This window comes from Ceratotherium simum, chromosome 17 (assembly GCF_057802395.1).
Source record: "Ceratotherium simum simum isolate JZ-2026a chromosome 17, ASM5780239v1, whole genome shotgun sequence".
In the NCBI taxonomy this organism is placed as follows: domain Eukaryota; kingdom Metazoa; phylum Chordata; class Mammalia; order Perissodactyla; family Rhinocerotidae; genus Ceratotherium; species Ceratotherium simum.
Window position 1 is genome coordinate 58,809,362 of NC_141916.1, and position 21,441 is coordinate 58,830,802.

General features: G+C 36.7%; 1 protein-coding gene across 14 annotated transcripts in view; it reads left to right on the plus strand.

Moving 5' to 3' along the window:
- The window catches only part of ERC1 (ELKS/RAB6-interacting/CAST family member 1), a 567,884-nt gene that overhangs the window by 76,081 nt on the left and 470,362 nt on the right, over positions 1–21,441 (plus strand). The window contains exon 1 of one of the 14 annotated variants that reach the window (XM_087442958.1): positions 8,564–8,620. The exons of the other annotated variants lie outside the window; for them this stretch is intronic. Coding sequence (XP_087299084.1) covers positions 8,579–8,620 — 42 coding nt within the window. The 5' untranslated portion in view covers positions 8,564–8,578. Of the gene's footprint in view, positions 1–8,563; positions 8,621–21,441 lie in introns of those variants that run through there. 14 annotated transcript variants of the gene reach the window in all.

A 21,441-nucleotide genomic window follows, 5' to 3' on the forward strand; every position in this document is an offset into this window, starting at 1 on the left:
GCAAGAATTTCACTTTCTTCATTGCCTATTTGAATTCCTTGTTTTCCTTTTTCTTGCCTAATTGCTCTGGCCACAACCTCCAGTACTATGTTGAATAAGAGTGGTGAGAGTGAGCACCCTTGTATTGCTCCTGTTCTCAGAGGAGTGGCTTTCAGTTTTTCCCTGTTGAGTATGATGTTGGCTGTGTGTTTGTTGTATGTGGCCTTTATTATGTTGAGGTACTTTCCTTATATGCCCATTTTATTGAGAGTTTTTATCATAAATGGATGTTGGATCTTGTCACATGCTTTCTCTGCATCTATTGAGATGATCATGTGGTTTTTGTTCCTTGTTCTGTTAATGTGGTATATCACATTCATTGACTGGTGAATGTTGAACCATCCCTGTGTCCCTGGTATAAATCCCACTTGATCATGGTGTATGATCTTTTTAATGTACTGCTGTATTCAGTTTGCCAATAGTTTGTTGAGGATTTTTGCATCTATGTTCATCAGGGGTATTAGTCTGTAGTTTTCCTTCTTAATATTGTCCTTGTATGGTTTTCATATCAGGGTGATGTTGGCTTCGTAGAATGTGTTAGGAAGTGTTCCATCTTCCTCTATTTTTTGGAATAGTTTGAGAAGGATGGGTATTACATCTTCTTTGAATGTTTGGTAAAATTCTCCAGAGAAGCCATCTGGTCCTGGACTTTTATTTTTTGGGGGGATTTTGATTATTGTTTCACCCTCTTTACTTGTGATTGGTCTATTTAGATTCTTTATTTCTTCTTGATTCAGTTTTGGGATGTTGTATGAGTCTAAGAATCCATTTCTTCTAGATTGTCCAATTTGTTGGCATATGGTTTTTCATAATATTCTCCTATAATTCTTTGTATTTCTGTGGTATCCATTGTAATTTCTCCTCTTTCATTTCTGAGTTTATTTATTTGAGCCTTCTCTCTTGCTCTTTGTTTCATTGATCCTTTCTAATGTTTTTTTGGTTTCAATTTCATTTATTTCTGCTCTAATTTTTATTATTTCCCTCCTTCTGCTGACTTTGGGCTTTGTGTGTTCTTCTTTTTCTAATTCTGTTAGGTGTAGCTTAAGGTTGCTTATTTGGGCTTTTTCTTGTTTGTTAAGGTGAGCCTGTATTGCTATGAGTTTCCCTCTCAGGGCCACTTTTACTGCATCCCGTATGAGTTGGTGTGGTGTATTTTCATTTTCATTTGTCTCTAGATATTTTTTGATCTCTCCTTTAATTTCTTCAATGATCCATTGGTTGTTCAGTAGCATGTTGTTCAGTCTCAACATCTTCGTCCCTTTCCCAGTTTCTTTCTTGTCGTTGATTTCTAGTTTCATAGCATTATGTTTGGAGAAGATGCTTGTTATGATTTCAATCTTGTTAAATTTATAGACGCTTGCCTTGTTTCCCAACATATGGTCTACACTTGAGAATGTTCCATGTGTGCTTGAGAAGAATGTGTAATCTGGTGTGTTTGGATAGGGTCCTCTCTATATATCTATTATGTCCATCTCGTCTCGTTTTTCGTTTAAGTCCACTATTTCCTTATTGACTTTCTGTCTGCATGATCTATCCATTCATGTAAGTTTGGTGTTAAGATCCCTTTCTATGATTGTGTTATTGTCAAGATTTCCTTTTAGGTTTGTTAATAGTTGCTTTATGTACTTTGGTGCTCCTGTGTTGGTTGCATATATATTCATAAGTGATATGTCTTCTTGGTGGAGTGTCCCTTTTATCATTATGTATTTCCCCTCTTTGTCTCTTATTACCTGTTTTATCTTGAAGTCTACTTTGTCTAAGTATGGCAACACCTGCTTTTTTTTTTTTTTTTGTGAGGAAGATCGGCCCTGAGCTAACATCTGCCAATCCTCCTCTTTTTGCTGAGGAAGACTGGCCCTGGGTTAACATCCGTGCCCATCTTCCTCCACTTTATATTGGACACCGCCACAGCATGGCTTGCCAAGCGGTGTGTCAGTGCGTGCCCGGGATCCGAACCGGCGAACCCTGGGCCGCCGCAGCGTAACGCGCGCACTCAACCGCTTGCGCCACCAGGCTGGCCCCAACATCTGCTTTCTTTTGTTTGCCATTAGCTTGGAGTATTGTCTTCCATCCTTTCACTCTGAGCCTGTGTTTGTCTTTAGAGCTGAGATCTGTTTCCTGGAGGCAGCATATTGTTGGATCTTGTTTTTTAATCCATCCCGCCACTCTGTGTCTTTTCATTGGAGAATTCAATCCGTTTATTTATGTATGTATGTATGTGAAGATCAGCCCTGAGCTAACATCCGCTCCAATCCTCCTCTTTTTGCTTAGGAAGATTGGCCCTGGGCTAACATCTGTGACAATCTTCTTCCACTTTATATGGGACGCCGCCACAGCATAGCCTGACAAGCGGTGCCAGGGTGCGCGGCCAGGATCGAACCCGGGCCGCCAGCAGCGGAGCGCACATTTAACCGCTACTCCACAGGGCCGGCCCCTCAATCCATTTAAATTTGCAGTGATTATCCATATATGAGCCCTTAGTGTTGCTACTTTATCGCTCATTTTCCGGTTCTTTTCATTTCCTTTGTTTCTTGTCCTGTGTGTTTCAGACTACCAATTCAGTTTGGTCGTTCTGTATGATGGTTTTCTTAGTTTTCTCTTTATTTATCGTATGTGCCTCTGTTCTGATTATTTGTTTGGTGGTTACCATGAGGTTGTATAAAAAAATCTCGTAAATGAGATGGTCCATTTTCTCATGGTCTCTCATTTTCTTAGACTAGGTCGATTCCATCCGTTTCCTCTTCCCCTTCTAAGTTTTTTTTGTTACAACTTATTCCATCTTGTGTTGTGAGTTTTGTGTTTAAAGTGATGAGATTATATTTATTTTTGGTGTTTTCCTTCCCTTAATCTTTGGTGTTATAATTAAGTGTTTGTTAACATTCTGATAGAGAGCTGCAATTTTTCTGATTTTGTCTACCTATTTTTCTCCTTGGTCAAAGCTTTGTATCCCTTTTCTCTTTTTTTATTTCAGGCATGAAGGCCTTGAACATTTCTTATAGTGGGGGTCTTGTGGCAATGAACTCCCTTAGCTTTTGTTTATCTGGGATAGCTATTATTTCTCCATCATATCTGAAGGATATTTTCACTGGATAGAGTATTCCTGGCTAAAAGTTTTTGTCTTTCAGAATTTTGAATATATCATTCCGCTCTTGCCTAGCCTGTAAACTTGCTGCCGAGAAATCAGCTGAGAGCCTGATATGACTTTCTTTGTACGTTATTTGCTTTTGCCTTGGTGCCCTTTATGTTTTTTCTTTATTATTGATTTTTGCCAGCTTTACTACTATATGTCTTGGAGAGGGTCTTTTCGTGTTGATATATTTAGGAGATCTGTTGATTTCATTCACTTGTATTTCCCGCTTCTTCCCCAGGTTTGGGAAGTTCTCAGCTATTATTTCTTTGAGCAAGCTCTCTGCTCCTTTTTCCCTCTCTTCTCCCTCTGGAATACCTATAATCCTTATGTTGCATTTCCTAATTGAATTGGATATTTCTCGAAGAATTTCCTGAATTCTTTTTAGTCTTAATTCTCTTTCCTCCTCCATCTGGAGCATTTCTGCATTCCTAGCCTCAGTACTGCTAATTCTTTCCTCCATATTGTCAGCTCTGTTCTTTAAAGATTCCAGGTTTTTCTTTATCTCCTCCATTGTATTTTTCATCTCCAACATTTCTGATTGGTTTTCCTTTATAGTTTCAGTTTCTTTTGTGAAAAGGTTCCTGATTTCATTGAATTGTCTATCTGTGTTTTCTTGTAGTTAATTGAGCTTTTTTATGATAGCTATTTTGAATTATCTGTCGTTTAGGTTATAAATTTCTGTGCCTTAAGGATTGATATCTGGGTGCTTGTCATTTTCCTTCTGGTCTCAAGATTTAATATATTTTTGCATAGTGCTTGAGGGTGTGGGCTTATTTTTCCTCATTCTGAAAATATCTGGGTGCGGCTTCCACCTGCCATCACTGGGTGGGGGCCAAGGGCCGTGTATTCTGAGCCTGCCATGATCTGCAGGCACTCTGACTGACTGGCTGTGCTGGTGCTCTGGGCAGGGGGAGGTGTCTTTCTTCCATCTGCCCGATCCCAGGGGCTTCTTGTTCTTCCCTCGCTATCTACTCTCCTGGGGTGGTAGCTTGGTGCAGACACTCCTGCAACAGGTCAGTCCCCTCCATATGGGTATTTCCCACGGGTTGTGAGAGAACTTACAAAGTGCGAGTTTTCCTGTGGAGGTCCACCCCTCCCACCTCTCTCAGAGAGCTGCGTGGTCCTGGTCCCAGGGTTACTGTCCTTGGGGAAGGACGGAGTTCTCCTTACCTCCCTCCACTTCCTCTGGGGGTACCAGCACCTCCACTTTCCGATGTAAGGGTGTGTGGGTCTCTGAGATGTCTTTTGTGTTGTCTGAATGTCCTCTGTTGGTTTATGAATGTCCTTTTTGTTGTATCTTAGAGTGGGTGAGTCTAAGGGGGAAAGCTCACTCTGCCATGACGCTGACGTCACTCTCTAGTTTTTATTTTTTGATATACACTGTTCTAAGCAGTAAAATGCACCACACTTTTCTTTATAATTTCTTACATTTCTTTTTTGTTTAGAAAGCCCTTCTCTGTCTGCATATCATTAAATATGTCTATATTTTCTTTTAGTTCTTTAATTTGCCTGGAGTTTATTTTATAATTTTGTGTGAGAAGAACATATTTATTTTGATGTTTTCCTAATAATTGAAAAGCTTTCTAAACGGTGTGTGGTGAAGATCAGTCCCTTTTCTGTAGGTTTGTGGCATTTCCTTTTTCTTTATTAAGTGCTTCATTATTGTAAGACCTCTTCCATTGATTTATTTGTTCATATTCTTTTTCCAGCACTACATTGATTTGATTATTACAGTTTTATAATTTGTATTAATGGCTGGTTTGGCATTGAAAACAGTTTCCTTCAACTATGATTATTTTTGCCATTCTCAACTCTTTATTCTTATGTGCTGCCACGTATTTTCACCCCGCTCTTCTTATGTGCCAGCTGCCTCAGGTCTCAGCTTATATGTTACTTCTTCAAAGGGACCTTCCCTAACCACTGTATCTAAAGTAGAACAGCCTGCTCTTCATCTGCCTTATTATCCTATTTCTTCAGTAGCGTTAATCAGTGTTAACAATCAGTAAATAACATGCTGAGCGTTTTGTTTACTGTCTCTTTCATTGGAATATCAGTTCCACGATGGTATCTTGTTTTTGTTGCTTACTACTGTATCTCTAGTGCCTGACGTGTGGTAAACACTCAATAAATATTTTTTGGCTTACTGAATAAATTCCAAATGAACTTTGGAAACATTTTTTCTAACTCAACCACAATCAGTGTTGTGTCAAACCTACAAACTATTTTGGAAATATTTTCAAGTATGGCTTATTTGTCTGTTGATTGAAACCTTGTTACATTTTCCAGCAAAGTTTTATAGTTTACTTCATTTGTCACGCACATTTTTTGTCAAGGTTACTACTGTGTAACTTGTAAGGTTTTTTTTCTACTTTGAGTGAAATTTTTTTCCCATCATATTTTTTGAGTAATTAAAAAAATGCAATCTCAAACTTAGAGAAAAGGTCCACAAACAAAGACCTCTTCCTATATAACCATAATCCAACTATCAAATTCAGAATATTAATACAGTACTATCATCTAAACTTCAGACTGTTCAAATTTCATCAGTAGTCCTAATAATGATCTTTATAGAAAAAGCCTCAGTTCAGAGTCACAAGTTGCATGTCTCTTTCAATCTAGGACAGTTTCTCAGTCTTTCAGGACCTTGATACTTTAAAGATTACAGACCAGTAATTTTATGGGCTCTACTTCAGTTTGAATTTGTCTTATGTTTCCTTATGATATATTCAGGTGGTGTGTTATTGGAAAGAATATCACCGAAGTTATGCTTTATTCTTGTCATTGCATCCTGTCACGTGACACATGATTTTGATTTGTCCCATTACTAATGACAATCTCTTTGATCTGTTGATTAAGGTCATGTCTGTCAGGCATCTCCGTGTGCAGTTGCTCTTTCCCTTTGTAATTAATAAATATTTTGTGAGGAGATACTTTGAGACTAAATAAATATCACAGTTCTCATCAAACTATCAATTTATTTCTATCTATGTGGATTTATGGGTTCCTGTTTTTTTCAGTTGGTTGTGTATAACCATCATTATTCATTTTGATCCTCAGTTTCTCCCAGAATTGGCCAGTTGGAGCCCATTCAATCTTGTTCCTGTGTCTATTTGACATCTTCCCATTATTCTTTGATTTCTTCTTTCAGGCCTAATAGAAGATTCGAGACTCACCTTGTGCTTTCCGTGCCTCAGCCTGGAATCAGCTACTTTTTTAAGGAGGCTTGGTTCCTTTCTGTGGAAAATGTTTAGAAACCAAGATCTGAACTTCAGATGTGCTCATTGCTATTGAGATTTTCTGCTCCCGGTCCCTCTCAGTGGACAGAGCTAGGAAATATCTGTGCGTGTGTGTGTGTGCGCGCACGCTCGCAGGAATATTCATACTTATACATATACATTTACACACATATTATAATATATTTATCTCTCTGTATTGAAAACCGTGAGTTCACACTGATACTTTCAATTCCAGTCCAACACCACAGGATTCATTTCTAGTTTTTTTTTTTTTTTTACTTTCTATATTTGTAATTCCCTTTTCCTACAGTGAGAAACTTGTGTGCCATTTTTCTTAATATATTTGCGTTTTATCAGTTTCTTTCTGTGTGACAGTCTCCCATCACTGCTGAGGCGTTCACCCCAGTGTGTCTGAATGTTATACCACAAACTATTCGTTTTATCAACAGCAACAACAAAATTTAAAATTGCTAACACAATGAGTTTTAAATATTATAAAGCTGAGATATTAAGTATTTTTCACTGAGTGGGCAGTTTCCCCTTACTAATGCATATGTATAGCTATATGCTTTTTCTTTTTTTTATAGTGCAGCTATAATGAAGGAAACTAAGGATTTAAAATTGCTTGAGTGAGGAAAGGAAGTACTGTTCTAGGTTTTATTAACTCAGGTCTTTAACATATCATTAGCTTTTCTTTTCAGATCTTTCCTCCTCCTAAATATTTTGTTGTAGTTGGTGGCTTTGTGGCTAACTCTAATAAATTTCTTTACTCAAATGCTTAAAGGAAGATAACTGAGCTGCTGTTACTCCTGCAGTTTGGTGTTTATTGATATTTCTTATTATTTTTGTCTTTAAGGATAAAGGGTTAATTGCACTAGGGCCAGTGTCATTACTGCTATTGAAGCACCATAGTCTCATATTCAACTATTTTTGCTTAAGATTGCAACTGTGTGAACAGTGAAGAAAAGAGTTAAGCTGCATTAAAATAACATACGGATTTCTTTTTCATGAAAAATAAGGTTGGTTAATAAGGTTAATGAAAAAAATAAGGTTGGGGTGCCGGCCCCGTGGCTTAGTGGTTAAGTGCATGCTAAGTAGTGTGCGGTTAAGTAGCCACTCTGCTACTGGCGACCCGGGTTCGGATCCCAGGCGCACACTGATGCACCGCTTCTCTGGCCATGCTGAGGTGGAGTCCCACATACAGCAACTAGAAGGATGTGCAACTATGACATACAACTAGAAAAAGGAGGAGGATTGGCAATAGATATTAGCTCAGAACAGGTCTTCCTCAGCAAAAAGAGGAGGATTGGCATGGATGTTAGCTCTGGGCTGATCTTCTCAAAAAAAAAAAAGAAACATTCAGAGACTAAAAAATAGCCTTTGGAAATTAAAAAAAATAAAAATAAGGTTGGTTAATATTCAGATTACTTGTAGTTTTCTTTTTGATATGCCTACGTGAAGGAAAATGCTAAGTAGAGCATCAAAAAAATCTCACCACCCTTTTCTCATTGAAATTAGTACCTTTAAAAACTTTCTTTTAATATCCCTTTCTTATGCAATTGTTTAGTTAATTATTTTTCATGTCATCATTGTGTCTGGTCCTCTTTGTGGTAATTATCCCACATACTCTTCAGTTTTAGTCTCTTGAGCAGTTGCCCCTCTAGTGCAGCTGAAAATTCTCAGGAACACTTAGCTTGAAACTCTGTGGCACAGACATCCTAGTAGTTGGTCTTAAAATGGGACAAAGGTTTTACAGAGCCTCTCAGATTTTGTGTCCCAGCCGCTGGCTGTCTTTTTCATTTAGGACATAATCAAATATGTATTGTGTAATATCCTTTTTTAACTACAATTTTGGAATTTACATTCTTAAATAATATTGTTGGTTCTCTTAAACAATAGTATTTGCTAGTGAGAATTTTCAGAGGCAGATCAATCAGCCAATAATAAGACAGGCTGTAGATTTTAAAGGCTTTAATTATATCTTTCTTTTTATTTACTTTAAAATTGTGTGCTTGAATTGTTCTCTAGATTCTTATGACATAGTGTATGAAGGAAATTTTGAGCAATTAAATAGGAGCTGATGGTCGATCAATAGTTGTCTTCATTTTAACAGCTCACTTAATAATAATGAGGAACATGAGAACTGGATTTGGAAGATTTGGCATGAAAGAAAATGACTTCTGAAAGGTTGATTGGTTTATTTGTGCTTATACTGGTAAGTAAAGAAATACAGTGTTGATAAGGACATTCCTCTCTTGGACAAATTTGTGGTAATAAATGGGTTACTTTCAGTTTTCTGTGCTGTGGCATATTATACAATGATTCCATTATAAGTGTGTGTATGTATTTTAAACATTTATAGATGATGTGGGCCATGTGTTTTGTCTCTAGCTTCTAATTTTCTCTTGTACTTTTTGAAGAAGAGTTCCATTTTTCAGTAGATAAACAGAGCTAATTGATTCGTAACCATTATTCTAAAGTAATTTTTATAAATTGTAAGTTCATCTTGGGGATTATGTTATCAGATGGGTTGTTTTGTTCTTATTTCTCATATATTTTACTTTGGTGAAGAATTATAAGCTATAATCTAAATGATTTGAAGGGACTATTGAGATGATCCAGTCAGGGGTTTTTCAAAAATTTTTTTAAAAAGCTGCAGACCCCTTTTTTCAGACAAATTTTATTCTGGTATATAAACAAAACTTATTTTAAGACATAAAATAAAAAAGAAGGCAGAGTTGTTCTAATTGAGACAGGCCTGGGGAGTCCAGGTCCCCCAGTATTGGCCTGCCAGGCATTCCCTGAAGATGCGCTCCGGAACCCCTAGGGCTTTACAGAGCCTGATTCGAAAAGCTACTAAGCAAACCTTTTGGTTTTACAAACAGCAGCAACAACAGTGACTACCGTTTATTGATTATTTACAATGTAATAGGTGCTGTCTCTCTATATTATTGCTAATTATTATAATAACCCTGCAGGTTAAGTTTCATTCATATATATATATATATATATAGCATAGATTAATAAATTAAGGCTCAGAGTATTTAAATCACTTTGCTAAAAATGAAGTTAACCTGATGGAACCAGGAATTGAACCCAGAGCCAAATCTTTCTTGGTCTGTGTTCTCCCCTTAACCTAGAGAAAGGGTCTTATTGCTTTTAATTTCTGTGACACTGTTTTTTCGTGATTTCCGTCCAGTTCCCTGACTGCTTCTCTTGTCTCCTTTGCCAGCCTCTCATAGTGTACCTGCCATTTAATGTAGGATCAATCCTATGACTGTCTCCTCCTACTCTATTTTCTTTTCCTAGAGAGGCTCATTCACTTATTATGAGTGGCTTCAGTTAACATCTGTGTATCAGAGCCTCCGCATTTATATCTTTAGCTCATATCATTCCTCCAAGCTCCAGACCCACATAGCCAATTAATTGCTCACTTGAAACATTTTCTCAACATCTCAAAGGCACCTAAAATTCATCTCATGATCTCTCCTCAATTCTGGTCCTTCTTATTTTTTCCCGTTTTTGTTTATGGCACCACACACTTATCTAGGATGTTTAAGTCAGAAACTTCAGAATGTTCCTTGATTCCCTCATTTCCCACCTTGCCATCAAATCTTGGTGATGTTTTTTGTCTTAAGTATTTCACTAAGCCCATCCATTTTTCCACCACTACTACCATTATCTTAGTTCAATCATCAGCATTGTTAGCTTAGATTGTTGGAACAGTCTCTCATTTTCTCCAGGTCTTTCTCTTTTGCCCTAATGTGCAGCAACATTGCAGTCAGTTTTAGATTTTAAAAATGCACGTGATGTTTGAATTCTGGCTCCCCACTCACTAGTTATGTGACCTTGGGCAAGTTGCTAAGTCTCTCCAAACCTTAGTTTCCTCATCTGTAAAATGGTTATAGTAATTCTTACTTCATGTGATTGTTGTAAGAGTTAAGTGAGGTAATGTGTGCCTGGCATGTGGTAAGCACTTGATAAATATTAGTAATGATGATGGGGGTGATAATATTCTGCTCAAAAGTTTTCAGTGGCTTCCTACTACACTTAAAGTCCATTAAAACTCTTGCCACACTTCCTTAAAGTCATTTGTGCTTCAGTCTCCTTAATTCCTCAAATGTGCCATACACCCTCCTTCCTCAGGGTCTTCACATAAGTTGTCCTCTCTTCATGTCTTTATGTCTCTTCATGTCGTTAAATAGCTAACAGAAGTTAATTCATTCCTCAAATCTCATTCAGCCCCCTAATCACTTTCTTGGGTAAACTTTCCCTGAACCTCCCAAGGTGGTTCAGGTCTTTTTGTTATGTATTCTCTTACTACCTTGAATTTGCAGCTTTTATCCCTATTTGCAATTATAATTGTGTGTGTATGTGTTTATGTGGGTATGTATATGTATATGTATATTGTGTGTGTGTGTATATGTATTTTTTGTTTTTTGGTTTTTTTTAGATTCCACATATAAGTGAGATCATATGGTATTTGTCTTTCTCTGTCTGACTTATTTCACTTAGCATAATGCCCTCAAGGTCCATCCATGTTGTTGTATATGGAAAGATTTCATTCTTTTTATGGCCGAAGTTTCTGTTGTGTGTATGTGTATGTGTGTATGTATATATATTTGTTACATTTTCTTCATCCATTCATCCATTGATGGACATTTAGGTTGTTTTCATATCTTGGCTATTGTAAATAATGCTGCAGTGAATATAGGGGTGCGTATATCTTTTTGAGTTAATGTTTTTGTTTTCTTTGGATAAATACCCAGAAATGAAATTGCTGGATCATATGGTAGCTGTATTTTTAATTTTTTGAGGAACCGCCATGCTGTTTTCCATAGTGACTGCACCAGTTTACGTTCTCAAAGACCTTATGTTGAGTAGGAAAAACAAGTTGCAAAGAGAACCATGTGCAAATGACATCATTTATGTGAATTTTAAACAAACAATAGTGAGAGAGAGATTGATCTGAAGCAAATAAGGCAAATTGTTGACAGTGATTTCCTTACTTTGTCATATGTTTGAATGAGTTTATAACCCCAAGCTTCTGCTTTCTTCTCTTACTTTTTTAAGATTGCAAGTTAACAATTGAATTAGGTGATAGAGGGTACTACAAAGCATGTTAGAATTGGAAGCGTTCTTCAAAATCAACTAAATTATCTTCTTTTAAGGGAAGTTGTTCCTACTTGTTAAGAAATTGGTTTGAATGTTTGTTTGTTTTTCTCTTTGTTTTACTTTTTCTCTTTTAATAGTCGTTTTTTGTAGAGATATAGTTTACATACGGTGAAATACACAGATCTTAAGCATCATAGTTCCGTGAGTTTTGACAAATGCCAACACCTGTGTAATCCACTGTTTTATCAAGATATGGAACATTTCCATCATCCCGTAAAGTTCCCTTGCATCCCATTCCAGTCAATATCTTCCCTGCCCCTTAACAATAGTGTTCTAATTCCTCTCACCTTAGATTAGTTTTGCCTGTTCTAGAACTTCATATAAAAAGAATCATAAAGTCTATACTCTATTATGTGTAGCTTCTTTTGTTCAGCATGTTGTTTTTTACATTTATTCATGTCGTTGCGTGTATCTGTAGTCACTTTTTAATATTGAGTAGTTTTCATTGTATGGATATTGCATAATCAGTTTATCCATTCTTCTGTTGATGCGGTTGTTTCCAGTTTTTGCCTCTTATGAATAAAGCTGCTATAAACATTTTTATACAGCTGTGTTTGTGGACGTTTTCATTTCTTTTGGGGAAATATCTAGGAGTGGAATTGCTTGGTCATAGAGTAGGTGCATGTTTAACTTTATGAGAAACTACCAGGCCAATTCCAGAGTGTTGGTATAATTTCACGTTCTGGTTGTTTCACATCCTTACCAATACTGGCATTAGTTTAAATTTTAGCTATTCCAGTGGGTGTGTAGTAGTATCTCATTCTGGTTTTAATTTTCATTTCCCTAATTACAATTGATATTGGTCACTTTTTCATTTGCTTATTGGCTAGTTATATATCTTCCTTTTTGAAGAATCTAAGTCTTTCACCCATTTTTAAAACATTGGTTTGTTTTTTATTTGTGAGTTATAGGAGTTGTTAGTATATTCGTATACAAGTCCTTTGACAGTTACCATTTCTCCCAGTATGTGGCTTACCAATTTATTTTTATAATGGTCACTTTTTTTTTTTTTTTTAAAGATTTTATTTATTTTTTGCCCCCAAAGCCCCAGTAGATAGTTGTATGTCACAGCTGCACACCCTTCTAGTTGCTGTATGTGGGACTCGGCCTCAGGATGGACAGAGAAGTGGTGCCTCGATGCGCACCCGGGATCCGAACCCGGGCCGCCAGCATCGCAGCGCGCGCACTTAACCACCAAGCCACAGGGCCGGCCCTATAATGATCACTTTTGATAAGCAAAAAATTTTAATTTTGATGAAGTCCAATTTATCAATTTTTAATTTTATGAGCAATGCTTTCTAACATAGATATCCAAATATCTTTTCCTTAAAAGTGTACAGTCAGCTGAAGTGATGGTGAAAGATTTTTGTGGTCATAGACCTAAATATTTGAATTGCAAATACAATATGGTAAGTAAAATCTCTGTAAATGTGGATGCAGGAGTTAAATGTTTGAAAATAATGGTAGCAAATGTATTTATTGGAGTTTATGTGATAGAATTGGTGAGAGTCAAGAAAGCAAATTATTTTCCTTTTAAATACCTCATGAAGCTTCTGTCTGGTATTCCTGTTTGCTCTCAACAGTGCTACTAAAACATGAAGCAATCTTTTGTACTATGTTTACTACTTAAGTTGATTTCTGTTTTTTCATTAATTTTTCAAAAATTTTTCATTAATTTTTAAAGATTTCTTTTATCTACCTAACATTTGTACAGAAGCATGGGCAAGAGTCTTAGACACACCTTATTTGGTGGTTGCCATGGAATATATTAAGGGATTGTATACAATAAATATTTATATTTACACTTTAGTGTTTTGTGATTTTCTCTATAAAAGCTTTGACGTGTTGTTGTTATTTTTATCCCCAGGTGCCTTTTTGTTCTTGTCAAGCTTTTCTTTCTCTCTCTTTAATTATACTTTTTAAAGATTTGTTCCTGTGTAGAGAAATGAAGTTAAATTTTACATGTTGGTCTTGTATTTACCAGGATTGCTGAATGCTTAATAATACAGATATTAGTGGACTATTGTAATGTCTGTTGCCTAGTCTAGTCTGTTTCATCTTGATTTGCTTAATAGCTAGATTTGATTTTTATAGGAAAGCACATTACTAAGAATGTAAGTCTTCAAAAAAGATGTGAATAATTTTGGTCAGTTTATTCTGGTTTACTGATGTTCTTTATGTATGTTTTATGCTATTTTCTCCCCCATAGAGAATTATTTATATAAATAATTTTGTTTGGCTTCATCTCAATTTAAAATTTTTCAGTGATAGAGTATGTGAAAGCATCTTAAACAATAGCACTGTACATGAATGCTTTTCCATAAGACTGTAAGGTCATGATCTCTTTGTACTTTCCCTCAATATCAAATAGTCTTCCTCACTTCTTCTGTCTCTGGAGGAAGAGAAGAAAGAAATTCTATAGCTTCTGATAAGCTTTGGGTACACAGTGACTTCAGTGTTGACAAAGCTCTGCTAGACACAGACATTAGCCACTGTCGGCTTTACGTTGTGTGCTGCAGCTCAGTGTTGGCAGGGACTCTCTTCAGATAGCCAAGCTTCTTGCCTCCAATATGTGTTCATTCAGCAAAATCCACTCCCAGTAACAGCATTGCTGAGATTAGCTGTTACCACTTTCATGGCTGATTGGTATCACCTAACTCTTCTTTCTTTACTCTTCTTTCTGTTTGTTGATTCATATACTAGTATTTCTGTGACTAAATTTGGGAATTTTGTTAACCTTATTTACCTTTGTTGCGGGTGTTGGAAACTTTTGGGTTGTAGAGAATCAAGAAAGAAGTGAGGTTGATACTTCAGATGCTGCTGGGAATAAGCAGTATCTTCATGGACCCTTGTAGTTCTGCCGTTGCTCTGTTACTGCTGAGCATTCTCAAGTTTCAAACACTATGGAAATGGTTGTTACAGGATCACTCTGCTGGTCAATTTTACTTTTAAGTGTTTTTGTTTTGTTTTTTTAGTTATTTTGATGTTATTTAAATGGAATGAATCTCTCCAACTCTGACATTGGTTAGTATGATATTTTTACTATTGTAATTTCTGATTTGGAGTACTATCTTTTCTTCTTTCTGTACTTTTCTTCTTCCACCAATTCCTTCCTGTCTCTCTCTCTTTCTTTTTTTCTGTCTCTCTTTTTCTCTCTCTGTCTCTCTCTCTTTCTCTCTCCCTTTCTCCTTTTCTCCCTCTCTCTCTCCCTCCCTCCCTTCCTTCCTTTCTTTTTCTGTTTGAGGAGTCAGAATAGGCTTTCTAGAGGAGATGATGCCTGTGCTAAGAATGAAAGGACAAGTAGGATTTAGCTGGGAGTGAAAGAGAGGGAAAGGGCAGAGGAGACTGCCTATGTAGAGGTTAAGAGGTAAATTATAAATAGTATGGGGCTTTGGTAACTAAAAGCTATTTGAGATTTCTAGAACTTATACTAAAAGCAGTTTATTGTTTCTTGAGTTGTTGATTATCTTTTTTTTTTTTTTAAAGATTTTATTTATTTATTTTTCCCCCAAAGCCCCAGTAGATAGTTGTCTGTCATAGCTGCACATCCTTCTAGTTGCTGTATGTGGGACGCGGCCTCAGCATGGTCGGAGGAGCGGTGAGTCAGTGCGCACCCGGGATCTGAACCTGGGCCACTGGCAGCGGAGTGCACACACCCAACCGCTAAGCCACGGGGCCGGCCCAAGTTGTTGATTATCTTGATGAGCGCATAGTGTATGGAATGTATTATGACCTTTGGACTTGCCTATATTTTTTTTGTGAGGAAGACTGGCTCTGAGCTAACATCCACTGCCAATCCTCCTCTTTTTGCTGAGAAAGATTAGCTCTGAACTAACATCTGTGCCCATCTTCCTCTATTTTGTATACAGGATGCTGCCACAGTATGGCTTGGTGAGTGGTAAGTCCGCGCCTGGGATCCGAACCTGTGAACCCCGGGCCACCAAAGCGGAGCGCATGAAATTAACCACTATGCCACCAGGCGGGCCCCAGGACTTCCCCATTTTGATAGCATTTTCCTTTATTCTTGAACTTCCATTCTGGGTTGTGCTAGCATAAAGATAGATGTTCTTATTTTTCCTGGATTCAGTAGCGGAGCGTTAGTTGCTAGAATTCTAGTATAATTCCTTGTTTGTTTTCTTGACTCCGACATCTTTTTTAGAAGACGATAAGCTCAAAGTAAAGGGTGAGAAGGTTAAACAATTCAATCTATCCATTTGAATTCTGGTGTGCTTGTTTCTTGCATTGTAGTCTGTCTATTGCTGGTGTTTAGATCAGTCTGAGAACTTGGTTTTGGTTTAATATTTGAGAGTTTAGTGTGCTTTGCTATACAGAAAATAAATCTTTGTCATCAACTGAAAGAATACTAGACTAATAATCAGAAGAAATAAATTACCTCAGAGGCTCTTCCTCTGTCTTAGTCTCTGAGGTTCAGACTCATTAAATTACTTTGCCAAGTTTCTTCTAAAATGATAGAAGTTAGAACACTTTCTTTTCATATTAAAGATTCATGATTCTAGCTCATAGTGATCTTATAGATTCTAAACTTCATTTGAATATATGGCATGTATAATAAGTGCTTTATATGTGTCGCATATCTCTTTCTTGAATATTGTTCTTAATTTAAAATTTATAATAGGGTATAGTGCTGGTGAGTGAGTGTGTGTATAACTTTCGTGTTTTACTGATTTGTAAGCTTTATTTTTGGGCAAGAACTTTATCCTATACTTTTTGTGTGCTTTGTATAGTACTAAAAGTATGAAAGCTTCTTGTTGACTATTAATTATCTGAAAATGCTCTTTGGATCAAGCACAAATAAACCTACAGTATATAATTAACATTTTTTATTAGGATTGTGTTTTGTATTTTGGCCAGTTTGTATTTAACATAGAATTATTTGTGTTAGCTGGTAAAGAACTAATTGTTACAGAATAGGAGTAATTTACTGTATTATAGGGAAAGGACAGGACTTTCCAGGGACTTGATTTGCATCTACTATCCAGTAGCCATTTACTTTCAGAATAATTTCTCAAAATTTGTTTTTGTCAATCTTTTATCAAAAGTTTATTGAACACTTATCCCAAGCACTGTGCTGTGCCACAGAGTAAAAAGATGACAGTCCCAAGACCTATTACATTTTATTGAAGACAGATACAAAGAAATAAATTGCAGATCAGTCTGGTAAGTGCTGTTCTTAGGGACACAGTATTGTGGTAGCACAGATCAGAACATCAAATAGCGTGAGGAAGCTGGAAGCTTGACTCAAATGACTTTAGTAAGATTATTATAAGCTCTTTTGCATATTATATTAATAAAGTTTACTCAATGTATTTATTTACATGTTTCAGAAAGAAATTGTTCTTTAATGTAATAGGGTGCAATACTGGTATTTTTTCTAACTGGTTATCTTCACAAATAGTGCATTGAGTTCTCTGTGATATATTGTTTGTAATGATGACTATTTTCATATATCTCTAATATTCTTTTTCTCTAACTAAAAATAGTTCTAGACTACGTAGTTCTGTCATTTTAGAAATCAAGATAAATTGGATCAAATCATTGTCTTCTTCCAAGTAACTAATGATAGTTTATTTGTTGAAAGTTCTCCCTCAGAAGAGCTTCTAATATTTATCTAAAATATATGAAGTGTTGTTGTGATGTTTTGTCCTTTTTGCAGATGTATTATTTTTCTAAGTCATAGTTCCTATCAGAGATTTAAGAGTTTTCATTATTGTTGTTCACAATATTCTACCATTCCATTGAGATATAGCTTGGTGTAATAATAGCATAATCCTTGGAGTAAATTTTAAGCCATTACTTTCCAGTCTTTCCAGATCAAACTTAATATTAGAGTGAAAAGAAGTAGACTAGTGAGTGTCGGTATTTGGAATATGAGAAGTGTGAGATCATTTTGGAGAGTGTCATGAGCAGAATTCCCAAATAGAAATTCTCCTAATATCTTACATTTGATATCTTCCCACTAATTGTACATATCTGTTCTTGGCTGGTCATTGTCAATGTCTGTGAGATGTGCAGATATGCCCCTTTTTTTCTTCTGTATGAAGATGCTGGAAAAAGAGTATCCTGGCTTCTAGACTGCTTCTTCTTTCTTCTCCCAAGGGAGTTGGCAGGACTTTTTAAAAAGTAAAGCTAGCTTGAGTGTAGCCTCAAGTAGGAACGTTGATTCCTATTTCAGTGGAGAAAATTGCTGTGTAGCCTTCTAGGCTACCAGTCAGAGCATTGTGTTAATTCTATACCATAGTAAAATGGGTGCAAGCAGAGCTGAAGAAATGGACACATTAGTAGTTGTATTTTCTTTCTTTACCAAAATACTAATGGCCGTACTAGATTTAATCGTATGTGCTGAAGTATATGTGATACTATTAGCTGTAGTCAATGTCTGTTTCTCCTTACTTGAATGAATTGGTGATGAATGTCCAAAAAAGGAGGAAAGTTGTACCTAGAAATCAGTTTCGTTGTTGAATTTAACTTCTGATCTTTCCCTTTGGGATAAATTCGCTCAGGATTTAACTGGATTTTTTGACTTCCAAAAGTAAGGAAGGAAACTAGGGTTGGTTCTAGGCTTCAGAGAATTAGCATTTTGACACTTTTTTTATTAAGGATTTTGAACTCCATCAACTGTTGAGACTTTTTATAGTGTGATGCTGCCAGTTAAATGCTTTTAAAAAATCATATTCATTAATTAAAATACCTGATTATTTAATTTATTTAATTAATTAATTTATTTATTTATTTATTTTTCAAGGAAGATCAGCCCTAAGCTAACATCCTTGCCAATCCTCCTCTTTTTGCTGAGGAAGACCAGCTCTGAGCTAACATCTATTGCCATTCCTCCTCCTTTTTTTCCCTAAGCCCCAGCAGATAGTTGTATGTCATAGTTGCATATCCTTCTAGTTGCTGTATGTGGGACGCCGCCTCAGCATGGCAGGCAAAGCGGTGTGTTGGTGCGCGCCCGGGATCCGAACCCGGGCCACCAGTAGCAGAGCGCTCACACTTAACCGCTAAGCCACGGGGCCGGCCCCTGATAATTTTATTTTAAATATATTCTTGGTAAGAAAAAGCAATACTTTTCAAGAGTTTGAAGACTACCAGAATTGAAAGTTTACTACTTTGTAAGCACAATACCAAAACCAGAAACTATAAAAGAAAATGTTGATATCTTTACATTAAAAAAAATTGTCTAGGGCTGGCCCCATGGTATAGCGGTTAAGTGCGCGTGCTCCCATGCTGGCGGCCCTGGTTCGGATCCCGGGTGTGCACCGACGCACTGCTTGTTAAGCCATGCTGTCGCGGCGTCCCACATAAAGTAGAGGAAGATAGGCACAGATGTTAGCTCAGGGCCAGTCTTCCTCAGCAAAAGGAGGAGGATTGGCATGGATGTTAGCTCAGGGCTGATCTTCCTCAAAAAAAAAAAAAAATTGTCTATTTAAAAGTCTCCGTAAACTATGTTAAGAGAAAAATGACAGACTTGGAAATATTCTGTAACATGCACAGCAGGCAAAAGGTTATTTTTCTGATATAAAAAGCTCCTAAAATGAATTAGGAAAACAGATTAAATGTCACACTAACAAAATGGGCAGAGAACAAGAACAGATGAGTCACAAAGGAAGGAATACAAAGTGCCAGTAGATATGTGAATAGATGTTCAGCCTCATTTGTAATCAAAGAAATGCCAGAAAAAGAAAGTACCCAAAGTTTTCAAAGATATGGAGAAGTGGGGACCGGCCCAGTGGCGCAAGCAGTTAAGTGCACGTGCTGCACCGCTGCGGCGGCCCGGCGTTCGCCGGTTCGGATCCCAGGCACGCACTGACGCACCGCTTGGCAAGCCATGCTGTGGCGGCGTCCCATATAAAGTGGAGGAAGATGGGCACGGATGTTAGCCCAGGGCCAGGCTTCCTCAGCAAAAGAAAAAAAGAGGAGGATTGGCAGATGTTAGCACAGGGCTGATCTCCTCACAAAAAAAAAAAAAAGGTATGGAGAAGTGCCCACTCCCAGATATTGTTTGGGGGAAGTTTAAATCTGTACAGACTCTTTTAGAGATAATTTGTAACATGTATCAAAATTATAACTGCATACCCTCCAATCTAGCAATTCCACCTTTGAGCATTTTTCCCCAGGAACAATTTGGATATAGGTGCAAAGATGTACATATGAAGGTGCCTGTTATAATAGTGAAAAATAACCAACCTAAATGTTTATCAATAGTTATAAATAAATTATTTAATATTCATACAGTGGAATTCTATGGCAGATGTCTTTTTCCCCCAATTTTTTTTATTGTTGTAAAATACATCTTACATTTACCATCTTAACCATTTTTCAAGTGTACAGTTCAGTGGCATAAAGTACATTCATATTGTTGTGCAACCCTCCATCTCCAGAACTCTTTCATCCTGTAAAACTGAATCTCTGTGCCCGTTAAACAGTCACTCCCCATCCCTCCCCTCTTCCCAGCCCCGGCAACCACTGTTCTACTTTCTGTTTGTATAAATTTGACTGCTCTAGATATGTCATTTAAGTGGAATCATGTAATATTTGTCTTTTGTGACTGGCTTATTTTATTTAGTGTAATATCCTCAAGGTTCGTCCATATTGTAGCATGTGTCAGAATTTCATTCCTTTATAAGGTTGAAATATATTGGTAGGCATTTTTTTTTTTTTTTGAGGAAGACCAGCCCTGAGCTAACATCCCATGCCAATCCTCCTCTTTTTTTTTTGCTGAGGAAGACTGGCCCTGGGCTAACATCCATGCCCATCTTCCTCTACTTTATATGGGACACTGCCACAGCACGGCTTAACAAGCGGTGCGTCGGTGCGCGCCCAGGATCCGAACTGGCGGACCCTGGGCTGCCGCAGCAGAGTGCGCGCACTTAACTGCTTGCGCCACCGGGTCGGCTCCTGGTAGGCATTTTTTTAAATTTAATTTTTGAATGGGTAGTACATCTATTTAGCTTAAATTCAAGAGGAAGGTTAGGAGTAGGGAAGATGGAAAGTGACTGCTAATGGGTATGAAATTTCTCTTAGGGGTGGTGAAAGTGTTCTGGAATTAGTAGTGATCGATATATAACTTTTAATATGCTGGAAACCATTGAATTGTACACTTTAAAGAGGTGATCTTTATGGCAGATGAATTATATTTCAATAAAGCTGTTACTAACAAAATTAAAATGTCAATTATACCTCAGTTAAAAAAATTTTAGGAGGAATAGAATAAATATATAATGTCTTCTCACAAGTTGTTTCTCAACCATTCCAGTTTTTCTTTCTTTTTTAATAAAAATAACCATTAATTTTTTCTTCTGTAACTTTCCAGAAATATCTTTATTTCTTATGAATGTTTTACTTTTTGTTTATAGTAAATATTTATTGTTCCCTTCCTTTTAATGAAAGTGGAGCAAACTGAACACAGTATTCTTCATCCAAGCAGGCATCTCTGAAGTCTATTTCTCTTATTTTTAGGTAAAAATGTCATTTTTTTTTTATTACAAAAGGATTATAGGCTTACTGTAGGAGATTTAGATAGTACAAAAATGTATGAAGAAAAATATAAAAGCTGCCCATACCCAGAGATAGTCTTTGGTAATTGTTTACATCCTTTTAGACTTTTCTTTGCGTGTATATACTCTTTTAAAAATCAGAATTGAGATCATCCTGTACCTGCTATTATATAGTCTTTTTTTACATTTAAAATAATATATTGTGACCATAGTTTTCATCAGTAAATATAAATCTACCTTGTTATTTTTTATTGATGCATAGCATTAAGTTTTGGACATTTCCCATTTACTTAACTCATCTCCTATTAATATGCATTTAGCTTATTTCTAATTTTGTCACTATTAT